Source organism: Notothenia rossii, assembly GCF_949606895.1.
Source record: "Notothenia rossii genome assembly, chromosome: 6".
In the NCBI taxonomy this organism is placed as follows: Eukaryota; Metazoa; Chordata; class Actinopteri; order Perciformes; family Nototheniidae; genus Notothenia; species Notothenia rossii.
Window position 1 is genome coordinate 22,787,355 of NC_136909.1, and position 26,467 is coordinate 22,813,821.

A 26,467-nucleotide genomic window follows, 5' to 3' on the forward strand; every position below is an offset into this window, starting at 1 on the left:
CAAGATCTATGTGCCTGTGTTCGTGGAACATAGTTTAATGCGGTTCAGTTTTATAGTGCTCTTTTTACAGCCTGAGGCAACTGACAAAAACACATCAGCAGTATTGCACAGACAGTCTGTTTACTTATGTAATATGAAGAATGTTTTGGCAGAGGTACTTCCCATATATTCCCGCAGGTTTACCCCCTGCTCAATGAAGCTTAATATGTCTTGCTTTTGGACTTGTATAGTATAGTATCTCCTTTTATGCCAGCATTGACCTGGATTACAGCTTTAAAGCTTCAAATATTGATTTTGGAAATCATATTTACCAAGTAAAATAATATGTGGTACATGATGATCTTTTCTAAAAATGCTTTCTGTTGAGTACATTTAATTAAAACAATATCTTTGTTGCAACTATAATATTGGTGGTGGTTGTAGGGCTCAAAGCAACACCTGTACAATATAAATCTAGAAGTGTGTGGTGGTGTGGAATTGTGTATTGATCAAGCATCAATACAGTATTTTACAACTGCTTACACACGTTTTTGAATACATGGGTCATTTTCTCAAAACGCTTAACACAATTCACCAAACCACACACCCAAAGTGCAAAACATATTCTGCAGAATGAAGCACTGCACAACATAAACACTTATCAAAACCCAACTTTTGCACCAGATGGCACACACTTTATTTTTAGTACAAGACACTTTTTCCAACTAACTACACACTGTAATGCTCAATCAAAAGCACACTCACTTTTGTGGGCTTTGTTCTGTATGTCAATAATTCTACACTTACAGTTTTTCTCGATTGCTAACACACTTTTTTTTTTAAATTGCTCAGTTTCTCAGAACACTTAACACAATTCACAAAACCACACACCCAAAGTGCAAAACACCTAATTTATCCTGCTAAATGAAGAAGTGCACTCAAAACTATAGGTTACTTACGTAACCCCAGTTCTCAGAGTAACATGAAGTGAGATGTCTCACTATGGGATGCGCTTCAACGCGTATGCAAACAGAAGCATCAATCTCATAGATACGTAGACGTCAAGATCACTAGCTAATCAGGATTGGCGTACAATCCTGATTGGCTGGTGATCTTGACGTCTACGTCAGGGAATCCACCCACCCTATAAGTAGCTTGCGCTACGACGCAGCGTCATTCAAAAATAAGCACCTCTTCTCGCTTTGCCTTAGCAAGAAGGGCCGTCTGGTGAGACATCTCACTTCATGTTACTCTGAGAACTGGGGTTACGTAAGTAACCTATAGTTCTCATTCATAACACTCCGTTCGATGTCTCACTATGGGATATTGAAACTCCCGTATTGCTAGACATGCTTATCTCGAAAATCACCAAAACAACCAGAACTTAACAGGTAGAACCCTGTCTCAACACGGGGCCCAGCACTGAGCGGGCAACACTTGGAGCAGAGACATCTAGCCTGTAAAAGTGGACAAAAGTGAGCGGTGAGGACCAGCTCGCTGCTGCACAAATGTCTTGAATGGAAACACCCTTGAACAAAGCACAGGATGTAGCCAGTCCACGAGTAGAATGAGCACGCAGGCCCATAGGTGCCTGCATACCCTGAGTCGTATAAGCCAGAGCAATCGCTTCCACAATCCAGTGGGAGAGCCGTTGCCTGGTAACAGGCTTGCCCTTATGAGGGTTAGCCCAGGATATAAAGAGTTGGTCATTGCAACAAAACTCTTTTGACCTGTCCATATAGGTGCATAAAGCACGAACTGGACACAGCAAATTCGGCCGCTGTTCTTCAGAGGAACACAGCGGCAGAGGAAATGCCACAATGTCAATGGGGGTACATGAGCCAACCACCTTAGGTATAAAGGCAGGGTTGGGCTTCAGCAACACCCTCGTTTGCCCAGGGGCAAACTGAGTGCATGAAGGATGTACAGAGAGCGCATGAATGTCACTGACTTGCTTGGCAGATGCCAGAGCCAGTAACAGCACTGTCTTCAGTGACAGGTGTTTCATGTCAGCTTTTTCCAGGGGTTCAAATGGAGGTCGAGTGAGCCCATCTAAAACCACTGCCAAGTCCCATAAGGGCACCAGTGACCTGGAAACAGGGAGGAGCCTGCGAGCCCCTTTCATAAAACGGCAGACCAAAGGATGTTGGCTAGCCGTCTTTCCCTCAAAGCCCACATGGCATGCAGCAACTGCAGCCAGGTACACTTTGATCGTAGAGAAAGCTCTGTGTTTATCAATTAGGTCCTGTAGAAATGATAGAATCACCCCGACAGGACATTGAAAAGAGATGTGTCCCTTTTGGAGGCACCACTCCTCAAACACCCTCCACTTACAGTCATAGAGAGACCTGGTGGAGGAAGCTCTTGCACTCTGAATAGTGTTTATCACCTTCTGAGGGAGCCCCACTGTATTCAGATTGTACCACTCACGGGCCAGGCCCATAGTGCCAAGCGCTCTGGGTGTGGGTGAAAGATCGTCCCCCCCCGCCTGAGACAGTATGTCCCTGCGTAGTGGGAGCTGCCACGGCTGCCCGCAAAGCAGCTGATATATCTCCGCCAGCCAGTACATTGCAGGCCAGTGCGGAGCTATCAGGATCAGTGTGTGGCGTTGTTCTCTAACTCTGGCCAGAGTTGGGGGTATCAGAGCCAGGGGGGGAACGCATACAGAAGGACCGGAGGCCAAACATGCGCGAGCGCGTCCACGCCTAACGGTGCGTTTAAATCGCGCATTGAAAAGAACAGCTGACATTGAGCATTTTCTTTTCATGCAAACAGATCTACCGCGGCTCGGCCGTAGCGCACCCACAGCTGACTCACAACCATTGGATGTAGAGTCCAGTCTGCATATAGTGGTGCACCTCTGGACAGTAAGTCTGCCCCGAGGTTCATCACTCCTGGTACGTGCGTCGCTCTCAGAGAGAGGAGACGTCCGCAGCTCCATAAGATCAGTTTGCGTGCTAGCATGTGTAACTGGAGAGAACGCAAACCCCCTTGGCAGTTTATATAAGATATTGTGGTCGTGTTGTCTGTCCTCACGAGGACATAATGTCCTCTGAGAAAAGGCAGAAAGCGTTTTAGGGTGAGGAACACCGCTAAAAGCTCCAGATAATTTATGTGTGACCGTTGGAGGTCTCTGCTCCAGAGACCCCTCACAGGTTGACCTTCGTATTAGCCCCCCCAGCCCGTCAGACATGCGTCTGTGGTGACCACCTTCCGCGATAGGACAGCACTCATAGGCACGCCCCGTACTAGAAAAGTTGGGTGTAGCCAGTGGCGCAGTGCCATTACGCATTTCATAGTGACCATCACTCTCCGTGCGCCATGACGCGCGGGGTCCAGTCTGAGGGCAGCTACCCAGCGCTGAAACTCCCTCATGTGTAAGCGTCCCAGTCGTACCACCAGGATGGCTGACGCCATGAGCCCCAGTAACCGCAGACATGATCTGAAGAGAACATATTTGCGTAGCCGGAAATGAGCCAGGCAAGCTCTTAAGGCTTTCACTCTTTCTGCTGACAGGCGGGCTGCAAAGGGCACCGAATTCAGGTGTAGGCCCAGGAAGAGTACAGTCTGGGCTGGGGACAACATGCTCTTTTCTGTGTTTATTACGAAACCCAGATCGAGCAGGTGTTTTACGAGGACATTCGTCTGCGTAATAGCCTCCTGCTCCGACTGTGCGAGAAGTAGCCAGTCGTCCAGATAAGTTGCCAAGCGAATACCCTGTTGTCTTAACGGGGCTATCGCGGCTGCCGTACACCGTACAAACACTCGCGGGCTGAGAGACAGACCGAAGGGCAGGACTCTGTACTCGTGACAGACACCCTGAAAGGCGAACCTCAGATATTTCCTGTGTGGGTAATATACTGGGATGTGGAAATACGCATCTTTCAGGTCGACTGATGTGATGGCTGAAAACCTGGGTCGGCTGTGCCTGAGCGGCAGCTGCCGGAACCCGAGATCTTCTTGGCCAGCTCATCCTCGCCTCGTGCCTGGGCTGGGGACCCGGGACGGGCTGTGGTCTCTGCTGCTTCGGTATCTTGAACCGGGCAGGACGTGAGGCAGCTTGAGTGAAGGCCTGCCGCGGGACCGTTGAAGGTGGGGGCTGGACCCTTCGGGGGAGACAGAGCTGGAGAGCCTCCTCTTCCTTCTTTTTTGATTCGCATCTCAGCTGCATCGAAGCTAGAGCGGAGCCAAATATGCCCTCGGGAACAATAGGCATGTCCAGAACATCCTCTTCCTTCTTTTTTGATTCGCATCTCAGCTGCATCGAAGCTAGAGCGGAGCCAAATATGCCCTCGGGAACAATAGGCATGTCCAGAACATCCTCTTTTTCCCGGTCTGGAAGGTTCGTCAGGTTGAGCCACCTGGCTCTATCATGTACCACCATAATTCCCAGTGCTTTGCCCGTGGCTTGGACTGCACAGCGCTGCACACGGAGGCAAATGTCCGTGATCGCTGCGATCTCGTCCCACACGGCAGGCTCAGGTTTGCTCGACAAGTCTTCGCAGAGCTCCGCCTGGTAGGCGGTCAGCAGCGAGGAGACGTTGAGTGCCCTGGCGGACAAAGCTGCGGCTTTATAGGCCCGTTCGGTCATCGCTGACTGAAAACGGTCCGTCTTTGCCGGTAGCGTGGGGTTCCTGCTCGGTGTCGAAGCCAGCCTCGGTTGGAGGTGGGCTGCCACCAGCGGTTCCATGGGCGGCATGCGGAGCAGGCCGAGCCTCTCCATACCGTCACAGTCCAGGGAGGAGGCACCCTGGATTGGGGCCTTGTTGCTGAAAGGGCGGTCTCTCCACGAGACCGACACTTCGTCCAGCATCTCCGGAAAGACTGGAAGGAGCTGCCTCTTGGTCTTCGCTGCTTGGGGCAATTGCTTCTCCTCGTAGCGAGATCTGGAGGTCTCCTTGGCCACTTCAGGCCATGGGATGTCCAGCCTGGACGCAGCGCGTTGACACACGGCCTGCAAGTCCATACTTAGGCAGGGCGGAGCTGGTGTGCTTTTGCCCGGGAGAGCGGCCATCGCTCCCGGCTTTGCAGCCTGAGCCGATGAAACAAAGATGTCATCCTCGTGCTCATCCGAGTCGGACCGGAGGAACTCAGAGGCATCCTCTTCTTCCTCCATATAGTCCAACTCCAGGACATCCTCCGCGGGTGGAACCATGGTGAGGTCCAGTTCTCGCGGCTCTTGCCGCCACCGGACCCCAGCATGACACGGCGCGGGGCTCCGGTTCAGCGGCTGCCGCTGTTATTGAGCCCCAGCCTGACACAGCGCGGGGCTCAAACTCTGCGGCGGACGCCACCATGTCTTGATTGCCGGCCGGCGAATCAGCGGACATGAAGGGGTCCTGTCCCGACAAGCTAGCTTGGCGTGCTAGCCGTCGGCGGAGGCTCTTAATGGTGAAGCGGGCACAATGCCCACACGAGCCGGGGTTATCAATAGCCTCCTGGGCGTGTTCCAGCCCGAGGCAGGACGAGCAGACCTGGTATGAGTCTGTGCCTGAGATGTTAAACCCGCAGCCGCATAGCCGAGTCTCCGAGTCCCTGACTCCTCGTGTGTGAGGGAGAGAAGGGTCCATCTTTGTTCGCCGGGGTGTCGGCGTGGAGTGGACACGCTATTAACAGGTACGTTACTGAGAAAAAAATCCAACCTTGTCGTTAATCCGAAAGGAAAAAGCGACGGCGTAGATCTTATTCTTTAAAGAATATTAACTGGTGTGTTAATACCTTTTGTTTTTATCTCCGTCTCCTCTGGTGTGAGAGAGAAAAGAGAACGTCCTCGCTACCGTGGTGTCGGTGTGGAGGGAAGAAAAGCTTGCAACAGGTATGTTACCAGCTTGAAGAAAAAATCAAACCTTACCGTAATTTTGAAAGAAAGAAACAGCGAGGCAGATTACAATATTAACTGGTGTGTTAATATTGTTCTGTCTTCTTGCAAAGCAAAAAAGTAATGTTAGCTTTGGGTTCAGTCTGTGGACCGTTAAGCTAGCCCGGCTACTGATAATTCGAGATGTGCTCTGAAGCGAGAAGAGGGGTTTGAATGACGCTGCGTCGTAGCGCAAGCTACTTATAGGGTGGGTGGATTCCCTGACGTAGACGTCAAGATCACCAGCCAATCAGGATTGGCGTAATGAGATTGATGCTTCTGTTTGCATACGCGTTGAGGCGCATCCCATAGTGAGACATCGAACGGAGTGTTATGAATGAGAACTTCATGAACACTTATGAAATGCAAACGTTTGCACCAAATATAACACACTTCATTCATAATACTAGATGGTTTGACCACCCAACTACACACTGCTGAGCATAATCTAAAGCACTTTCATCTGTTATGGGCTGTGCTCTGTACATAGAGGTTTCTGCAGAGAAATATTGCTTGAGTATACAGAAATACAGTAAATTAAGAAATACAAATGAGTTGTTGAAATAAATCATATTTTATTCAAAAATAACATTGTGCAACATGCATCTCAGCAAATAGTTACTCTGCTTCGGATCTCTCTAAGTGTGATGGCATTGTTTGCCAAAACCAAGTTTGTAACTGCTGCTACCTGTGCCTCATTCAAAGATCTTTAGCCTTCCACCTGCACCTCTTTGTTTCTCAGTCCTTCAGATAAACAATGAAGATATAGTGGTTGGTCAGTGTCTGTGTTGCAAGTAAGTTTACCACAGTACATTGTGCAGGATTTTTGTACAGTTATAGTATGCAACATGCCAACAATTCAATTACAGTAATGAAGTAAATACGTTTCACAGAACAGATATAAGCACTGTGTAGTGGCCGTTTGTCCTAAACTTAAACTCAAAATAAGTTAAAACCTTCAAACGGATCACTTCTGGCACCCTGGGCAGGTAATGTACGCAGTGTAGAAAGTCAACCAATTTCCAGGCATGGGTTCTGTCGTTGAGGCTGGTTTTATTGTTTTCTCGGTCACAAACAATTCTTTCTCCTTGTACAAACAATCCTCTCTCGTGCTGGTAAAAAACCATGTAATCATTACCCAGGTGCAAAAACAGGTGGTCTGCCACTTCCTGCCTATATACACCCTTACCTGTGCTCACCACTACCCCCAGGTGTCTAAACCAAAAATCACACTAAATAAATTAACCCAAATAAAGACTAACATATAAAGCAAAGAAATTAACTAAACAAATTATTATTAACTTAACAGAATATTACCACAAATATATACTTCTAATGTGAGCAAAATCATAATAAACAAATTAAATGACAAACTACAATTACTATATGCAAAAGACTGTGTAGCTCTAACACACTGATATATCATGAATTATGCAGAGCTAATAACTGGTAAATAACGTGTTTTCAAGTCTAAGTGTCCGGATTACAGAGGCAACAATAAATCGGCTTAAATTAGGCTGAACCCTTTGTCCAGCCTCTCTCATCGTCAAACCATTGTTGATAACATTTCATTTCATAAGAGACTACTCTTCCTCCTCCTCTTGCGTCCATGTTGGCTTCCATTGTTGCTGTAAGAAAGCACTCACCTGTGGTCTTTTTATAGTGGTAACATCCTGATTGATGAGCCAACAATTATGCTATCAGGTGTTCGGTCAGGTGGAACGTGTTTCTTGATCATTGGTCCATGTGTGAGGCATTCTGAATATCAGTGTTTTAAACCAGCTAACACGTGACTTTATGTCAGATTCCTGTGTCTTACGTGGAGAAACGTGTGCAGTGGTTTGCAAAAAGTGCCATGTTGATTTGCAAATTGTGTGAAAAGCTGAAAACGTGTTTAGAGTTTTGGAGATTTGAGCCAATGTTTTGCTCTTTGAGTGTCAGTTAAAATAATTGTGCTTTATGTATCATTTTAGTTTGATTGCAATCGAGAAAAACTGTAAGAAATATGTGCAAAAACACAAATATTCTGTTGAAACAAAACCAATATGCTCCAATTAACTCTTCAATTGACTTCAATGCATCCTCCCTCTCACTCGTATCCTCCTTCTTCCTCTTGCTGCTTTCTCCATTGATCAATTTTTGTTGTAAAAAGTTCTTACATGGAGCCTTTATCTAGTGTTTACATCCTATTTGATGAATCAACAATAACGCAGTATGTTTGGCAAGTTAGCATGTGTATTTGTAAATTGGTTCATGAGTGTAGCATTTTTTAAGCAGTGTTTTGAAAAAGTGACTGCCAGATTTATGTGTCTTGCTTAGTGTGCAGTGTCTTGCAAAAAGGGCCAAGTTGAATTCAAAATTGGGTGAAGAGCTAAAAATGTGTTTAGAGTTTTGAAGACTTGAGCTCAGGTCTTGGTCTTTGAGTGTCAGTTTAATTAATGATGCTTTATGTGTCGTTTTAGTGTGTTAGCAACTGAAAAAAACTGTAATGCTTTGATAATAATTGAGGAAGTATATAAAACAATATGAATAAACCTACACATTGAGAGTTGAGGACAAACTGCCTGCTATACTTTTAATAAAAATGTGTGGCTGTCTCTATATTTGTTAGACTTTGAAGAATGATCTTGGCTCCAAACCCTCACCACAGGGTGTAATACAGTTTTAACAGCAAGCAACTCTGGCTTTGTTTCTGGTCTTAGACTTCTGCTTTTTACATCACCCCTAAATCTTCGGCTATCCTTCTTCTTCACTCTTGTCTCATCCCACTCTTTTCACTCTCTCCTCCTTTCATTAGGGTTAAGTCCCTGATTTGTATTCTATGATAACAGCCAAGATTAAAGTAGGCATTGAAAAAAAAAACATCATTTGCATGATGCATTCACTGATTAGGCTAAGCGGCCTTCTTAATTGTGTTGTTTTGCACATGGTGGGGCTCTCATGCTGATACTCTGTGGATCTCACTCATCCCATGCAATCTCACCAAATCACTTCATTTCCTCCTCTCTTCACTGCGTTCGTCCCACCTATCTCCTGCTGCCATATATACAGCAGGTTAGGGACTCGTAATACAGGATGAGGGTTCAGAAGTGTTAATAGTGATTTTTGTATTTATTATTTGTGAATCCCTTTGAGTCTACCAGCAGCTCAGGAATAAAAATATGTTGATGAAGAACACAATGATCTGTCCTTATATCTGCAGCTGCTGTTGTTGTTTTTGTTTCGTGTGTGTGTGTGTGTGTGTGTGTGTGTGTGTGTGTGTGTGTGTGTGTGTGTGTGTGTGTGTGTGTGTGTGTGTGTGTGTGTGTGTGTGTGTGTGTGTGTGTGTGTGTGTGTGTGTGTGTGTGTGTGTGGTCCATCATCACAGCATGGGCTCATCCCAATTAGGATGCGACCTCATTGTTCTCTGTGCATTTATGTTTGTGCACGGATGTATGTATTGGTATAATCCTGTTAATGAATGTATGATGTCATTCTTTCCATGCCTACTACCTACTTGTAAGTGACCAAGAACGCTGTGATACTCTTCAATACTCCTCGTACATCTTCCAACAGTATCCCAGACAAGAATATCCAAACGTTTGTGTACTTCAGTCTTGAAACTGTACTTAAAGGTGGGGTAGGTAATTTTGGAGAAACCAGCTCGAGTGCGCTAGAATTTGAAAATACACAGCTGGAAAAAAATCTGCCACTTCCTTTTTTTTCCTTACAGAAAAATCTGCCACTTCCCTCCTCCAACACACACGAACGTGCACATGGCCAATATAATAATAATATATATGACCAAGATAAGTTTGTGCACAGATGGAAGGCTGACAAGCTGGTAGGCCATCCAGTTGTTTTAGCCGGGCCGTCTAAAATGATTGGTCGTGCTTTTTACAGTACTACGGCTTCCACAGATGACATTTTTGTTATGGATTTTTTGTCAAAGCACTTACAGGTCCCATGTCATGGCCATTTCCACTGATCATAATTCCATTGTTGAGGTCTACTAGAATAGATGTATATTGTGCAATTTTCCAAAATCACTTTGGTTTCTCATACAGCATCTCTGTAAACTATGTGTATTCACTGAATTTCACTCTCTGCCTTTAACGGCTCGTTTTAGCTCATATAGTTCCAGCCCCCACCCTCCCTGTGAGCACAGTGTGCTCTGATTGGTCGGGACGTTGTGAATCCCGCTGAGCTCCGTAGTTGGTGTGGTTTCCTTGTTTAGCGACAGCGAAAAACAGCCAAACTCACCCTGAGCACACACAAAGTCACAGCTGAAGTAAAAACAATAAGTGTGGCTTGATATTGAGTAGAAAAAGGTTAATAAACGCTGTGAGAATGGGTCTGCAGAGAGAATTTCGCCGCGATCCCAACTGTCTGTTATCAGCCTGCAGCCAGGGAGGAGAGATCAGCAGAGCTGCATGCACTGAGTGTGTGTGTGAGGAAGTCCGTGGATTGGTCAATTTGGACCAATCAGCAGGGGCTTAACGTAACGGCTCCGCGGACGTAACGTAACGGCTCCACGGATTGGTCCATTTGGTTCTGGGTAACGCATGACATCATGCGGCACCCGGAAGAATCAATGGACAGTGACGTATCTCCAACGAGGCGTTTTAGGGAGGTATTTTGTCTGTTAGAGTTTTACTCGCTACAGGGTGTACTTTGAGGGTTTTGACTCTGCAGACCGTTTACATGCATAAAAACCTTCATAACATGTTGTTTTTGTTTCTTGTGTGTGTGTGTGTCTGTGTGTGTCTGTGTGTGTGTGTCTGTGTCTCTGTGTGTGTGTGTGTGTGTGTGTGTGTGTGTGTGTGTGTGTGTGTGTGTGTGTGTGTGTGTGTGTGTGTGTGTGTGTGTGTGTGTGTGTGTGTGTGTGTGTGTGTGTGTGTGTGTGTGTGTGTGTGTGTGTGTGTGTGTGTGTGTGTGTGTGTGTGTCCTGTAGCTATATCTCCTGTCTTTTATCCTAATCCAATAAGCAGTAGGCTGCTGAAATAGTTGTGAACGGCCACACTTGTGAGGTGAAACGGCACTAAATGCATTACAGGTGACTTGAATGGGATGACACAAAGGGCACTCTTTCATTATGTGGAAAATAAAAACAGTCAGCCATACAGGAAGACATCCTACACGGCTATTGAAAGGCATGTCATTTCAGAAAACCAATTACGGGAATGTTATGACTTATGCTGCCTGAAGCAACTATGCTCAGTTTGGCAGCACAGTGTCTGAAAACCAAGCAATCTTGTGAAACAGACATGTCAACAATGTCAGTTTGTAGTCAATGCCAAATATTCATATTAAAATGAATAAGTTCTCTGCAAATATAAAAACAAAGTGTGGTGATATTGTTCTAACCAGGATTGATCTTACCAACAAATATTGCCTGTCTAACAAAAGCTAGTCATTTGAACTATAGACCTCTCTTGTAATCCCAAACCTTTTAGTTGGACTAATGTTTGTTTAAAGCTGTTTTAGGAAATGATTGACCTTTTAAACCATGGGCTAAGGGCAACACAGGCTGGGGGAGTTGGATAGTATTTATGGAGAGATTAATTAATTGACGGTTCTTCAAAATATAAATAATTTGTACAAGCTTTATCCTTTTATATAAATCCCCTAAATTGGATTACTGATAAGTCATCTTTATCCTTCAAAATGAAACCACACAACTTGTCAAAGACAAGCTCTTTGCAAGACAAAGATTGTGATTTGAATGAATTTAAATTAGACATCTCAAGCCTTAATGACAAAACCAAAAAGCACTTTGATAGCTGGTGAGCAAAATGGGATTCCAGCCCTCCAGTGCATTCACAGTGCCATCAGTCTGTGGGCCAGATGCATTGTTCTGTTGTCACATTCAATACAGCAAAAGTCCACATGATCACTCAGAGCAGACAATCGCAGGAATGAGTATTCCATAACAAAGGAACTAATTCAATGGACGCCCCCGCTCTGCTCCAATCAGGTCTCTCTGTCCCAACACTGACCAATACATGTCCATGTACAGGGGTCGTTTACTGCATACAAATTATGTCCTAGTTTTTTTTAGGGTTTCTTTTGTTTGGTAATTAATGTCACAAAGTGCCCTAATGTCAGCTAATTAGAATTGTGTTAACCTCATTAAAAATGTATTTCAGTTATATTTTTTCCTTTTTGTATTGTTTTTGTATTGTTTTTGTGATACTTCGGGCCGCTTTGGTTGGCTTATTGAATGTTTTAATGCGCACTGCAGGCCTTGGAAAAGCTAAGCCATAACTGGTGGACATTGTAGAGAAGGAGACAGGGATATAAAAATACAAGGATGGCTGCACTCAATACAGGCAGGCCGGTTCCATTTCTTTCCCCTCGCATCAGACATTATGTCAGCAGAGAGGGAAATACAACCCATACAGGCCTCATTTGCCTCTCCGTCAGTATATGTTTGTCATTCTGTCTTTGTACTATTTATAGATGACCAGGTTGAATACTATATGCTTCACATTATGTAAGGTGTACCCTAGTATATGACATCGAGTGAGACTCGAAGCTACTAAACTTGTGTTTATTAGTTACACAACAATTACTGTAACTCTCCTTTATTGCCAGACACATCATTTAACTAATGTGTAGACATATGTAAATTGAGCTTAAGTAAAACAAGATACTGTATTGCAAAATTAACAATTAAACCTCTAAGCTTTCGTTTTGTTAAACAACTGAACTGCTGAAACAATTTCATAACATTCATCTGCTACTTAGTAATTATGTATCTAATATCTAATATATCATTCCAATAACTTGTATATAGACTCGTATTGCACTATTCCATTTTTTTTCTCTCTACTATTTTTCTTTTTTGTATTACATTTAATATAATATACTTTAATATTGTTTTAATATTTTCTGCTTATCTGTATTATTGTGTTGTATTGTTGGAGAAGCCTGTGACCTAAGATTTTCAACGACATAATTACTCTGTAGCTATGTTAGTTTGACAATAAAGAACCTTGAACCTTGTTTTGTTAGTGCAGTTGGTGTTGTTTACCCTGATGTTTGATCTAAAATGATCATTGATTGGGAGTCAAACCCTGAAAATAATAACTATCACATGGTACACGCAGGCACACAAATATAAGCAGCAGCAGCAGCAGCAACAGCTGGGTCTAGGGGTATGTTTCATTCTCAAGTGTTTGGGGCGGGCCCTCCGTATGAATTGATGGCTTGTGGTTGAGGGTGCATTGACAGCTGAATTATGGGCAAGCCTCTCATAGCGTCACTTCTCCAGTGGACCGTCTACATAAGCCAACACAGACAAAGCCATTCTGAACAATCGGGAATATTTTGGTCAATTTTGGTAAAGTGGCACATCTTTCATTTTACAATATATATAATATTTGTTATGATGGTAATAATGCAAGTTGACGAGAATAATAATAAATATAATAACTATTGCACTGATCATTTTGTTTAACGGTAACATATTATGCAAAACCCACTTTTTCATGTCTTTTTTACATAATCATGTGTCCCCTCTGTGTAAAGAGATTCTGAAAGCTTCAGGGAAAAAGATTAGCTCACTTTTTATCCTGATCCATTTAAATAAAAACATGTCTGAAAATGAGCTGATCAGATTTTGGCCACTTTATGATGTCATAACAACTTATTGGCTTGTGTAACCATTAGCCAATCACCAACCAAGGTAACCCCCCACCTTATCACCTGAATCTCCTCCTAGAGCACCATTGTGTTCTTTTTAACCAAACATCTCTCAGAGGGGCGTGGGGAGTGGCTCCTTATTTTCATCTAAAGTAAAGGCCCCTACACACCGGGCCAATTTTCGGCGTCAATATATGTCGATAGATGTCTGGCCGTCGCTGAGCGTCCTGTCGCCCTACTCAGATTGGTGTGTCCCGCACCGTCGTGTCTTTTCACTTTCCGCCGCCGATTCAACATGTCGAATCAGTAGGCTGTCGGTAAAAGGCCGTCGGTTAAAGAAATCACTCTGATTGGCTCTTCAGCTTAGCGAAACACTATTTGCCTGAATAGGAGTGGAGCAGTACAGTACTTAAGTAAATGTACTTTGTTACTGTCCACAATCTGCCTTGAAGTATTTTAATATAGTAGCTGTTCAAGATGGTCATTTTAAAATGTTTTAAATATATACTGTTAGGGTAGTTAAACCAATAATGATGCTACGGCTGCAACTGACAGGTAGGCACATTTTTATTTAATCTTAACGCTGTATGATTAAAAGAATAAACTGTGGTGCCACGTGATAGGACATAATTCACCTCAGGATATTGTGTTGCAACACGGACCCGTTAGATTGGGCACCGGAAGCTAGGGTCATTCACGCTAGCTTCACATGAGTAACAAGCTAATGTCTTACCTGTCTGAATGTTTCGTGTGAATAAAGTGTGGAATTCCATACTGAACACACTGCCTCCGACTTCCATTCCTCGGCTCACAAATAACAGGATAGGCACACATATTTGCTATATCTCTCCCCACTGAAAAGGCACAGCACCAATACAATTGCTGTTCGGTTCTCCCTGTCTTGTTTTCTTCCTTGTATATTGTCTGGTCCCTCTCCCTGTGTTTTTCCTCCCTGTCGTTAGTTTCCCTGGTGTGTCTGATTTAGACCCTCCAGAAAAACGCGGGCAAAAATCCTTGATTATGCGGGCTAAAATCCTTGATTATGCGGGCTAAAATCCTTGATTATGCGATTAAACATGCAGGGTTTTTATGTGATTTTAAGCGGTGAAATTGCGGGAAATTGCGAGATATGCGGAAAGTTGCGAAAAATAATAGATTTTTTTTTAAATATTGGGCTGTCTTATTTATTCTCTCTCACACACAACCTGCCACTAACGTTAAACCCCTTTCCTATTCAATTAAACACATTCAATGTTTATTTATTGTAAAAGCAATTGGGCTATTTTAATCACACTCTCTCTCTCACACACACACACGCACGCACACACACCTACACACACACACACACACACACACACACACACACACACACACACACACACACACACACACACACACACACACACACACACACACACACACACACACACACACACACACACACACACACACACACACACACACACACACTTCTCCGCCTCATTCTGTTTTCATTTACTCGTTCGTTATCTGACCAGCTTTAATCTTGTAAGGCTGCTCACTTCGTTTCTTGTAGCCCTCGAAAGAGTTTTGGAGGTTGATACCTCGGTGAACGTGAGTTGTTTGGCTTTCTTGTCCGCAGCAGCAGAAAGCATTTTCGAATGTTTGAATGAATCAAAGTGGGTCGTCACCGTCGATTTTCTCTAAGACTTATGCTCCAACACACAGTTGCAGTGGGTGCAGAATAGTTTCCCCCCACTTTTCGTCGGTAAATGAGATGGATCAGATTTTTTCATCTTGGTGTTTTCTCTCTCGTGTGAGTTCCAAACGTTCACTCTACGGTGTTGTTTACCTTCTGTGATGCGTGAGCTGATGACGTCACGTCATCATCATCACTACTTCACGTCAAGACGAGTTAACTTTTTTTTTCTCTCAACTCTATGTGGAAAAATGCGGGGATTATGCGGACTTTTGATAAATATGCGGCCTTTTAAAAATATGCGCCATTTTGCTGATTATGGGGTAAATTCTGCGATCGCAGAATCGCGTTTTTCTGGAGGGTATAAACTTATGGTCTGATTGTGTTCACCTGTGGCCCTTGTGTTTCTCCTCCCTTGTCCGGCTGTTTCTCGTCCTGTGATTACCCCTCCCTGTATTTAGTCTTGTCTCTTCCTGTGTTCAGTGTTGGTTCGTATTTTGTTGTTGACTGAGTTCACCGGTGAGTGTTCTGTTTATCCGAGTTATATTATTTTATCCTTGAAATAAAGGTATAATCAGTTTTATCTGCATTTGGGTCCTGCTTCCTCCTAAACACGGAGGCTATCGATAGCTCACCTGCCTTACCACCATCATTGCCATCTAGCTCCACAAGTGAAGCCGTATCCGTGGCCGCGGCTGTGCAACCTTCTTCTCCAGCCAGCCAGGAGGAGAGGCTGGATTTGGCTGTGCCCGGCGGTGGTCCAACAGTTCCCCCAAGGGCCCCAACCGATAGGGCACTCTATAGCGCTATTGAGACCCCCGACGCCAAGATCAAAAGCTATATTATAGCAACCGGTCTATGTAGGCCTACTGGCCCATTCCCCAGAGACAAACATCAAGGAAACAGGTTTAATCCTCTTCTTAGTTTGCTGTGCCGTTGTCAGGGTGTGTTGGTCTGAGGCCAGGGCAGGCTGTTGTTTGATTCTTCTGAGTGGTTGTGTATGTCCGTGCGTGAACGCATCAGCGTGCACTTATGTTTGTGGCGATTGGGCGATTGGGGGAGGGGGCCAAAACCAAATTTGCACCGGGGCCAATCACAACCTTGTTACGCCACTGACTGGGCCCCGAATGCAGTAAACTAATCCGTACTTGAAATGGTATTATCTTAATTACCAACTCTAATCCACAGAAACAACTTGCATTTAAATTAATTTATGGTTAAAAGGCTCTAATTAGACAATAATAGCCCCAGATAACTCAAAGCAGAGACAGCTAATGCTGGTTTTATGTGTGTTTTCTACTTCAAGTCACATGCCTATGAGCCAAAAACATCAATAAACTGTTAAAATGTTGAAATGGGTTGTAGGGTATACGACTTGTTTAAGATTGTTTGGGATACGGTTGCTCGAATAACAATAAGTCTAATAAAATGTGTATTTGTTTATTTATTTAGACGTTGTATCTTACCAGCATAAAGCGCGCATTAGGCAGCTTCTCACTGGAGGGTTTTATTTTGGAAAATCGTCCCGGCAGTCTTTTTCTCCGGCTGTTTTCTGTGCTCATAATGGAGCAGATTGGATTGCTGGCAGATGAGGGCGCTTCACCGCCATTTGAACACACACACACTGGCTCTGTCTGAGCTATGTAGCGCGCGTGTGCCCCGAAAGTAGACCAGAGGATGAACTGAGCGGCAGATAAGACCTATTTTCAAACGGAAAAAGGACACAGATCTGCTTATTTAATGATTGGGTGATGTGAAAATCTCGATCGCAGGGATCTTACTCGGTCGAGCAGGCTGCAGTGAAGAAGCAGGACCGTGCCTGTTGGTGTTCACGCTGGCCATCAAATGACCAAGTTGTGAAAAGTCGATCTGCGCTGTCTTTGCAGTTCTTCAGCTTGAGACTTCGAAATAAGTAAGTGCGTTTGTGTTTTAAAGCGTGTTGTGCATATTTTGCTGCGTTTATCCATGTCTCCAAAACCCCATGCTTTTACGACGACTCGGGAAAACTTTGCTGAAATTATATTACATTTGTTTACATTTCACTGTTGCGCATTGCAGAATATTTTCTTAAACAAGCATAAAGATGTGTTGTGTTTGGCTCATTGTTTGATGTAGCTGTTAATTAGTGACAGAAACTACGAGACCTTATACAATTCCGCTACAACTTTTCATGAAGTCATAAACACGGGTTTAAACGGCATGGACTACTGAGAAATATCACATTCTAATGGAGGAATAGGAATATCTGATTGGTTAACATTTCAATATGAAATGGGCTCATGGGAAAAGTGATCAATACAAGAAATGATGAAGTGTAAAGCTGAACCCAAAAACATTGTTTAGCCAGATGTTTCCTAATTGTTGACACAGCCTGATATTGATCCATCACACAGCGTCGAAATCAGTCTGGCACATACTCGCTTCAGTGACTATGATATGCATGTATTACTGAATATGCATGTAAGAGCAGTGCAACTATAAGAGATAATATGTTTTTATTATTTTTACATGTTGCTATAAATTCTTAAATTACGACATGTTGAAGATAAGTTGCCAGAGTTCATGATGCCTTTCAATTGTTATATGTTTTTATCAGCTGCCATAAACCGTAAGGAATTTAATCTACAATGTCCAAACAAACATGTATAAAAGATGTCTTTTATCATTTGTTTTATTTTGAAGGAATTGGAGGATGGTTAGATTTAATGACTTAAAAAAGACATGATAAATATATAATGCCAAACAACATGACAACATTCACAATACTTATTCAGTGTATGCCAACCAGTAGCAGTATCTGCACAGGTTAGCTTTCTTTTTTTCAATCTATGTGTTGCATTTCTTGTCACGTCATCATGATTTATGTATCAATCTTTAAAGCTTTTCATTCCAGCTTCTTCTCTCAGTGTGTTTGCTTTTTTTTTTCTATGATTGGCTGACTGTTGTACTGACCACAGGAGAACACCTCTGCTCTTATAATGAGAAAGCACACTGTGAGGAGATGCAATGTGCAAACTTAGCCCCTAAGGCCTACATGAGAAAACGTATATTCCTCCATTAAGGTTCTCTGCAATTTAAGCAAATCAGATTTTGTTAAAAATGTTGTTTTTTTCTAGTTCAATTTCCAGTTCAGTTCTCCAGAAAGGTAGTTAAATCCTTTAAAAAATATTTATTTGCACAAAATCATGTATCTTAACGCTGTATATTTAGCACGTCCACTCCGTATGGGGTTAGTTTAGAGGCCAATTCTAAAAAGAACAACCTCTGACACTGTCATATTTCTGCATATTAAAAGCCCTTTTTCTTCAAGATCACAACGTTTAATAATTTTCACATGGATAAAGCTGAGCCATTAATAATGTGATTTATTATTGCAACTGTTGGAAAGTATGTAATTATGCAGAGAAACAGCATGATGAGAGAGCCATTAAAGTATCCACCTGGTAGCTGAGGTACGAGATGTGTTAATAGATGAGGCGAGGAGTTTTAAAAGACGTTAGTTTCATCAGTTTCTGTCTCAGTCATCGCTGCACTCCCACATACAACATTAAGTACTGCTGTTAAGTTCTTTATCCTTTGACAGCCCAGCAGCACTCTGGAAACCATTAGATTTTACACACATCCATGTTTCTTCAGTAAAGTGCATGGTTGTCAGGATGTGTGTGTGTATCTGACATGAGAAACAACCAGATTTGTTGAATATTAGAGAGGTACATGCTGCACATTTATACTTAGTCCTCCTCCAAAGCAACAAGTGGGTTGATGGAAACTTTTCATTATTCTTTTACATAGGATTGAACTTCAAACTCTGCAATGAATGTAAGCTCTTCTATTAATGCCAAACCCAGATTAGTTCACTCTGGACTGTCAATTCGGATTAGTATAAATGAATTATCTACAAAATGAGCAACAATGGTAACCAGTGCTTTACTAATATCACGCAGCAGCAGCAACAGATGAAAAAGCCAGATGGGGGCAAAATTGTACATGACAGCTATTACTTTTAATGTCCTAGACCTAGACAAACCAATGCATGCCCATGCGTGCACACAGCAAAGAATGCTACAAAGGAGACATTTTCCACACAACATTTTGTGAATCTTTGCAGCACAAATCTTTTTCTGTTTCTGCTGGACTGAAACTCTGTGCATGCACTTCTTTTCACTTCATTGCCCTGACACACTCACACACACGCGCACACACCAACAGTGTAGTATTAGGGTTTGCAGATGTGTGTCCTGATCTGCTTCCAGCACAGACTCTCTTCATGCCAGTGTGCTGACTCTGAGTTTTCCACTCTCTCTTATGAAATAAGAGTAGGAGACATTAGAGCCATCGAGTTAGCAGATCAGAACGCCTGAGAGCGCACACAGACACGCATGCACACAGGTTAAAAATGCAGCCTCCTGTTGCTGTACCTGTATACCCTCTCTAAAAACACATTCAAACAGACTCTACTGGATTTATGTAAATACATCCAACATTTGAATGCCTATCAGAAGAGCTGCAGCGTCTTGGCCCTGCCTCTTTTCTGTGTGCACTCTTCCTCACTAGTGTCTGTTCTAACATGTAGGCACATGTTTAAGTATTGTATGTTTACTTTTAAGTGTGTTTGTTTCAAAGAAAGAGTTTTGTGGTGATGAAATAAAAACTTGAGCACAGAAAATCTATTTGCATGATTGTTGTGTAATTATGGAGTAGTGGACCTTGAACAACTGTGTGTACGTGCACTCACAAACGTGATTATTTTTGAAATCATGATGATGTAGCAGTATAATTATTTTGTTCACAATATTATTTAAAACATGTATAGTGGTTGTAATACAGCCCTGAAGTATACCCTTACCTTATAGACTGTCTTTTATGTTTTGCACACATTTTGCCCAAAGTACTTGTTCCCCTCTGCAGTTTTCAAGCTATTAAAGATGCGGTGTGTAGGATCACACTTGCGCTTTATTTATGGGCTTTACTCCATGATTGTTTTTTGACTTTAGATTGCCTTGGCTGGATTTTGGCTGGCTTCCCTTGAGAAATCAGACCCAGCAAAAGAAAAAAAGGAGCTGACAGTGAGAGAGCGGAAGATCATGATAGGACTTGTTACATTCACAATAATGCACACACATAATACAGAAGACCGCATAATCTTTATTCAGAATATTTGATTAAAGGTTAATTGTTAGTGCACACAACCTTTTCCCTACACCCATATTATCAAAATTGTTTTATATTCACCTACAATTTAAAACAAATAGTTTTTTATTTATTTAATCAAACTTATAAAGAACTTACCAGCCTACCAATATGCATCTTTAATATGCACATGTTTCCCTCCTTTTATATTTACATGAAATTATTTGAATCATAAATGTTTACATGTTGTCTTTGCTTTCTAATGTGTTGTCGATATGTCTCGTAGAGTGCATTATTCTCCAGTGAGGATATCATTGCAACGTTTCTTTTACGTTGGACAACGTTCATCTTGGAAGTCACGCAGTTTCTAGGACCTGTACTAGACGCCAATTGCAATGTCTTTGTTAGAATTGTATTTTAAGTGTCTGCTTCCTCCTGAAACAAAAAAAAGTCTTGTTCCTACCTACAGTGACGTGTGTGTGTGTGTGTGTGTGTGTGTGTGTGTGTGTGTGTGTGTGTGTGTGTGTGTGTGTGTGTGTGTGTGTGTGTGTGTGTGTGTGTGTGTGTGTGTGTGTGTGTGTGTGTGTGTGTGTGTGTGTGTGTGTGTGTGTGTGTGTGTGTGTGTGTGTGTGTGTGTGTGTGTGTGTGTGTGTGTGTGTGTGTGTGTGTGTGTGTGTGTGTGTGTGTGTGTGTGTGTGTGTGTGTGTGTATCCCTTTTAGGATGCGACCTCATTGTTCGCTGTGCATTTATGTTTGTGCACGGATGTATGTATTGGTATAATCCTGTTAATGAATGTATGATGTCATTCTTTCCATGCCTACTACCTACTTGTAAGTGACCAAGAACGCTGTGACACTCTTCAATACTCCTCGTACATCTTCCAACAGTATCCCAGACAAGAATATCCAAACGTTTGTGTACTTCAGTATTGAAACTGTACTTAAAGGTGGGGTAGGTAATTTTGGAGAAACCAGCTCGAGTGTGCTAGAACTTTAAAATACACAGCTGGAAAAAATCTGCCACTTCCTTACAGAGCCCCTCCTCCAACACACACGAACGCGCACATGACCAATATAATAATAATATATGACCAAGATAAGTTTGTGCACAGATGGAAGGCTGACAAGCTGGTAGGCCATCCAGTTGTTTTAGCCATGCCGTCTAAAATGATTGGTCGTGCTTTTTACAGTACTACGGCTTCCACAGATGACATTTTTGTTATGGATTTTTTGTCAAAGCACTTACAGGTCCCATGTCATGGCCATTTCCACTGATCATAATTCCATTGTTGAGGTCTACTAGAATAGATGTATATTGTGCAATTTTCCAAAATCACTTTGGTTTCTCATACAGCATCTCTTTAAACTACGTGTATTCACTGAATTTCACTCTCTGCCTTTAACGGCTCATTGTAGCTCCAATAGCTCCAGCCCCCACCCTCCCTGTGAGCACAGTGTGCTCTGATTGGTCGGGACGTTGTGAATCCCGCTGAGCTCCACGGATTGGTCCATTTGGTTCTGGTTAACGCATGACATCATGCGGTACCCGGAAGAATCAATGGACAGTGACGTATCTCCAACGAGGCGTTTTGGGGAGATATTTTCTGTGTTAGAATTTTACTCGCTACAGGGTGTACTTTGAGGGTTTTGACTCTGCAGACCGTTTACATGCATAAAAACCTTTATAACACACAAGGGGACGGGTAATAACCGGAAAAGCATGACATGGGACCTTTAAGATATTCATTGCTATTGGGTTATCTTCATATATTTGATTTATTTTAAAGGTGGGGTAGGTAAGTTTGAGAAACCGGCTCGATATACACTTTTTGTTATATTCCATGGAATGCTCTTAACATCCAGATAGCAATGAATATCTTAAGTACTTTGACAAAAAATCCATAAAAAAATGTCATCTGTGGAAGCCGAAGTGCTGTAAAAAGCCGGGCCGGCTAAAATGACTGGTCTACCTGCCTGACAGCCTCCCATCTGAGCACACACTTATCTCGTGCCCTAATTGGTCATGTGCGTGTTTGTGTGTGTTGGAGGAGGGGCTCTGTAAGGAAGTGGCAGATTTTTTTCGGCTTTGTATTTTCAAATTCTAGCGCACTCAAGCTTTCTCCAAAATGACCTACCCCACCTTTAACATAACCAGCTCTTCACATTTTTCAAACTGCCATGTCCTGCAATGAACCCGGCCCCCAGAGAACTGCTGCCCGAGCAAACTAGATAGAGAAGAAAGTCTGTTTCTAAAAACCTCACCCCTTTCCACACTGAACTTTTACCTACATGGCCCCATCCATATAGAAAATAAGTAAATGTTTACTATAAGACGAGTAGTGCCCACTAGGTGCCTTTCGCAAAGACTGTGAATGTGTGAAAAATACAGAATCAATACACAGCTTTCTGCTTTTTCTTTGGAGGATACTCAAACTTTCTAAACTTGGGCTTGCAACATCGCTTTGTGTTTGCTTTTCTTCTTCTGCTATAAGAGACAAACACAGACATGGTGTCACCTATTGCTCCATAACCTTTCATTTCCCTTGGCTTTACCCTCACACCATCACCCCATGTACTCCTAAACTCCTCCTAACATCCTTTTCCTCCTGCTCTTCGTCCTCCTTTTTGAACAAACACAGATGATCAATAGAGATTTAAGGGAACATGGGAGGTGTGTGTGTGTGTGTGTGTGTGTGTGTGTGTGTGTGTGTGTGTGTGTGTGTGTGTGTGTGTGTGTGTGTGTGTGTGTGTGTGTGTGTGTGTGTGTGTGTGTGTGTGTGTGTGTGTGTGTGTGTGTGTGTGTGTGTGTGTGTGTGTGTGTGTGTGTGTGTGTGTGTGTGTGTGTGTGTGTTAGGGCAGAGGTAGTGGGAGGAAGGTTGACCACAACGGCCTTAAATGTTTACCAAGGGACCCCAGGAGGCCTGCTGAGCCTCCCTATTTTCTGATTGGCTTAGGCGGCCTTCCCCGCAAGTCTAAGAGCCTGTAATTGGCTGAAAGGAAGAGAGGAATGGGGGAGAAATGTGCACGAGATGGAGATGAAGCACCAGCCATGCCAGGTCTTTCACAGACGCTTTCACATGAGAGGTGGGAGACTAATGGTAGGATTAACATGAGGCCACATGTTGTAGAAGAGGGACTTTGAAATGACTTTGGTTACTGGACTGATTAAAGAATGTTACTCTTTGAATGTTACTTTATCCTGGTTTTAGAATGAAGAATTATCTAACCCAAAGGCAGAGGGAGGGTTTGAGATGATATGAAGACAAACTTAGGCAATATGTAAAATACGGAAAATTAGACAACATTGATTTTAAATGGAGCATTTTATCCAGGCCAGACAAGCTTGCTGCTTTCTGCGATGAATTATTGCATTGTATAACTTGGCCTTGCACAGCCTCTGACACTTGGAATTGAAACGCACATGCACACACACAGACACATTGACTGAACATTTATATTTGTATGTAGATGATATATAGAATATTGTATGGATTTTGCTGCACTGACTGAAACTACGGGAAACAATCCTGAATTTCGCTTACATTCAGAGATAGATGTATTTTATGTTTTTTTTTGTAGTTTCATTTAATTTAGATTTATCTGCATAACGCATAACTTATCTGCAATAAATCTAATCAAGAGTATATCTAATGGTGCTGTTCCTACTATAAATAAGTGCCAGTGTTTGCGCTCTATCCCAGTTTGTCAGTGTTGAAGATTTGCCTGGAGTGGCTAAATTGTTATTTAGAAGTTGTATATATTGTTTTCCCGAAAGTAAAACCTAGAAGAATTTGATATGCTTTAGTTATATGGCTTTACGATTCTCTGTCAACAGACTACACCAGAACTGGGGGGAATTCTGGCAGCGTTGCCCTGAGAAACATAGCCTCCACGTTTGGAGTTGCTGTCTGCCCAGCGAAGTTGTGGAGACGCAGCTCTAAATAGCCAAGGGTGCGGACAGAAAGTTTGGCCTATTTTTAGGGGTTGGACATGACTGGTAGAGCTTGTCCGCCAACTCCAACTTATTGACAAGGAAGAGTTTTTCACAGTTTTCTGTATAGGCCATATACTAAGAAAAGACTTGAAATCTTATTTGATTAAAGTATGACAGCTTGGATGAAAAATGCAGTTTCAACATTTCTATGTTAAAGGTTTTATTGGGAAGTTCAAGTCAGGTTTAAAGAGGGGGGGAGTACATCGCAGGGTAAATGTTTCTGTGTTGGTGTGTTACAAACAAGGAGTCTGATGGTGGGAAACCAAAAGTCACACCAACGACTTCTTGTTCAATGCATAATTTAGGTTGTTATGGATTTCAAAAGCTTAAAGCTGCTGTAATCTAAAACAAATAAACAATGGATCAAATGAATCTGTGTTAAGTTGTTGCTTGTGGTGATGACACAGTTGGTTATTACATGACTCTGTAGTTCCCTTCAGGGATCATTTAGCAGCTAAAGAGGTTAATATTTCCCTCAGGAAGCAGTGAAGACTAAAGCAGAGTTAAAATGAAATTGAATATTGGACTTATCGGGTGTTAGGGAACATGACTCCAAATGAATGCTAATGTTGCCTCATATCTGCTGGCTGCGTACACAACAAATGGTTTGCTAACAATTTCCCCATATCAAATCATCGGGTTATGTGTCAGTCGTGCATTTGATGCTTGTTTCTGCTGTCCCAACTTTGCCATTAAAAAAAATGCAGGTTTAATATGAACACGTTTGAATGTAATCGTATGCAGTTTGATTGATCTTTGTTGGTAAGGGTGTGTAATAGAAATGTTGAATAAGAACATTCCGGCAAAAGCTTCTGGGAGTAGCAGTCAGGATGATTAATGGTTAACCCTGGTATTTGTTGGTATTAGTTGGTGTCATGAGTGCTTACACAACTTCTTCTCAAATTGTAAGTGATGTGTGCTGCAGTTGTTTGTAAATCTGTGTTAGATCTACTGTAAGTCTATATAAAATCATGGCAAATTTAAGAAATAATTTCCAATGTGTTTAACAGAGAGGAGGAATGTTTTATAAAAATGTAAAATAAGCAGTGACTTTTTATCAATGAGATTACTCAAACAGACAAGCATCACAGCAACATACTCAATGCTTTCAACTTAAAAATACTGTGCAGTGACAACCTGGCATAGTAATTAATTATTCCCTATCCCGTGTAAGGTTTCACATACACCAGCTGAAAATAAATGGCATTCACGATTTGTGCAGGGAGTAAGAAAGGAAGGCAGAGTAGTGAGGGAAGGAGGGTTCTTCACATGGGCATGTCATAATGGAGTTCAACTGATGATTATAATAACTGTGTCTCTGTCTCTCTCCAGCATCATGGCGTTCTCTTCCTACTCCTCCAATCTCCTGCTTATTCTCCTAATCTCCTCCCTTGGTTGGCTATCCAATCCAGGATCTGCATTTCTCACTGACCGGGAACGTCTGACATCATCAGGTAGGTGTTTTGACTGCTTTCTGTCAGGACTAAAGTACAAAAGAAATATATTGATTTTAGACATATCACTTTTCCGTTTGTTAACCAGCTCGTTAAACATTAACAAATGTAATTCAAGTTTTGCAAGCACCACTCTGTTGACACTTGTTATCATGTCTTATGTCAGACATCAAATGCTGAATGCTGTGTTTGCTCAGATACACGTGGAAAGGTTCAGTGTTGAGAAAACGCTGCACTTTCCTGGTTTGGCTTGTCAAACAGGCTTATGATCAATAGAGCCAGGGTAAATATAAGGTCTGCGCTTCACTGTCAAAGTCCAGGGACGGGACGACGCAGGATGTTCAGCCAGCTAATTCCGCTGTCACTAAATCATCTGAAATAATAAGTTGAAAGAATGATGTGGCTGACAAACAGGCCAAACTTAAATTCCACCACAGAAATATATAGGTGGCCAAGATAGCAGTCTTTTACCTCAATTGATGATCATAAAATAGCCTCTAATGGTTGAGGTGAATGTAGCTTGGGTAAAAATGTGTAGACCTGCAAGCCAAGAAGAGTCCTTGTTTATGTTAAGTCTACCTACGCTAGAACATCACATGTTTACATAATTCATCACAGCAAAGACACAGCAACTCCCAAGAATGGATTAATCCTGCTGTTGACTTTGTCAAAACATGTCTCTCAACCTTTTTGAAAAGATTATGTTGCTGTCTGGCTGCTTGCTTCTGCATTCCTGGGAGTGATAACAC

At 42.6% G+C, this 26,467-nt stretch overlaps 1 protein-coding gene across 3 annotated transcripts in view; it reads left to right on the plus strand.

The window, feature by feature from the left end:
- The first annotated feature begins 15,777 nt into the window (after positions 1-15,777).
- ghra (growth hormone receptor a) overlaps positions 15,778-26,467 on the plus strand; it is a 28,182-nt gene continuing 17,492 nt past the window's right edge. The window contains exons 1-2 of one of the 3 annotated variants that reach the window (XM_079688468.1): positions 15,778-16,004; positions 25,597-25,718. In XM_079688468.1, the coding sequence (XP_079544594.1) occupies positions 25,601-25,718 (118 nt within the window). In that variant the 5' untranslated portion in view covers positions 15,778-16,004; positions 25,597-25,600. Of the gene's footprint in view, positions 16,005-16,718; positions 17,053-23,308; positions 23,369-25,596; positions 25,719-26,467 lie in introns of those variants that run through there. The other 2 variants (XM_079688466.1, XM_079688467.1) reach the window with 2 other exon arrangements.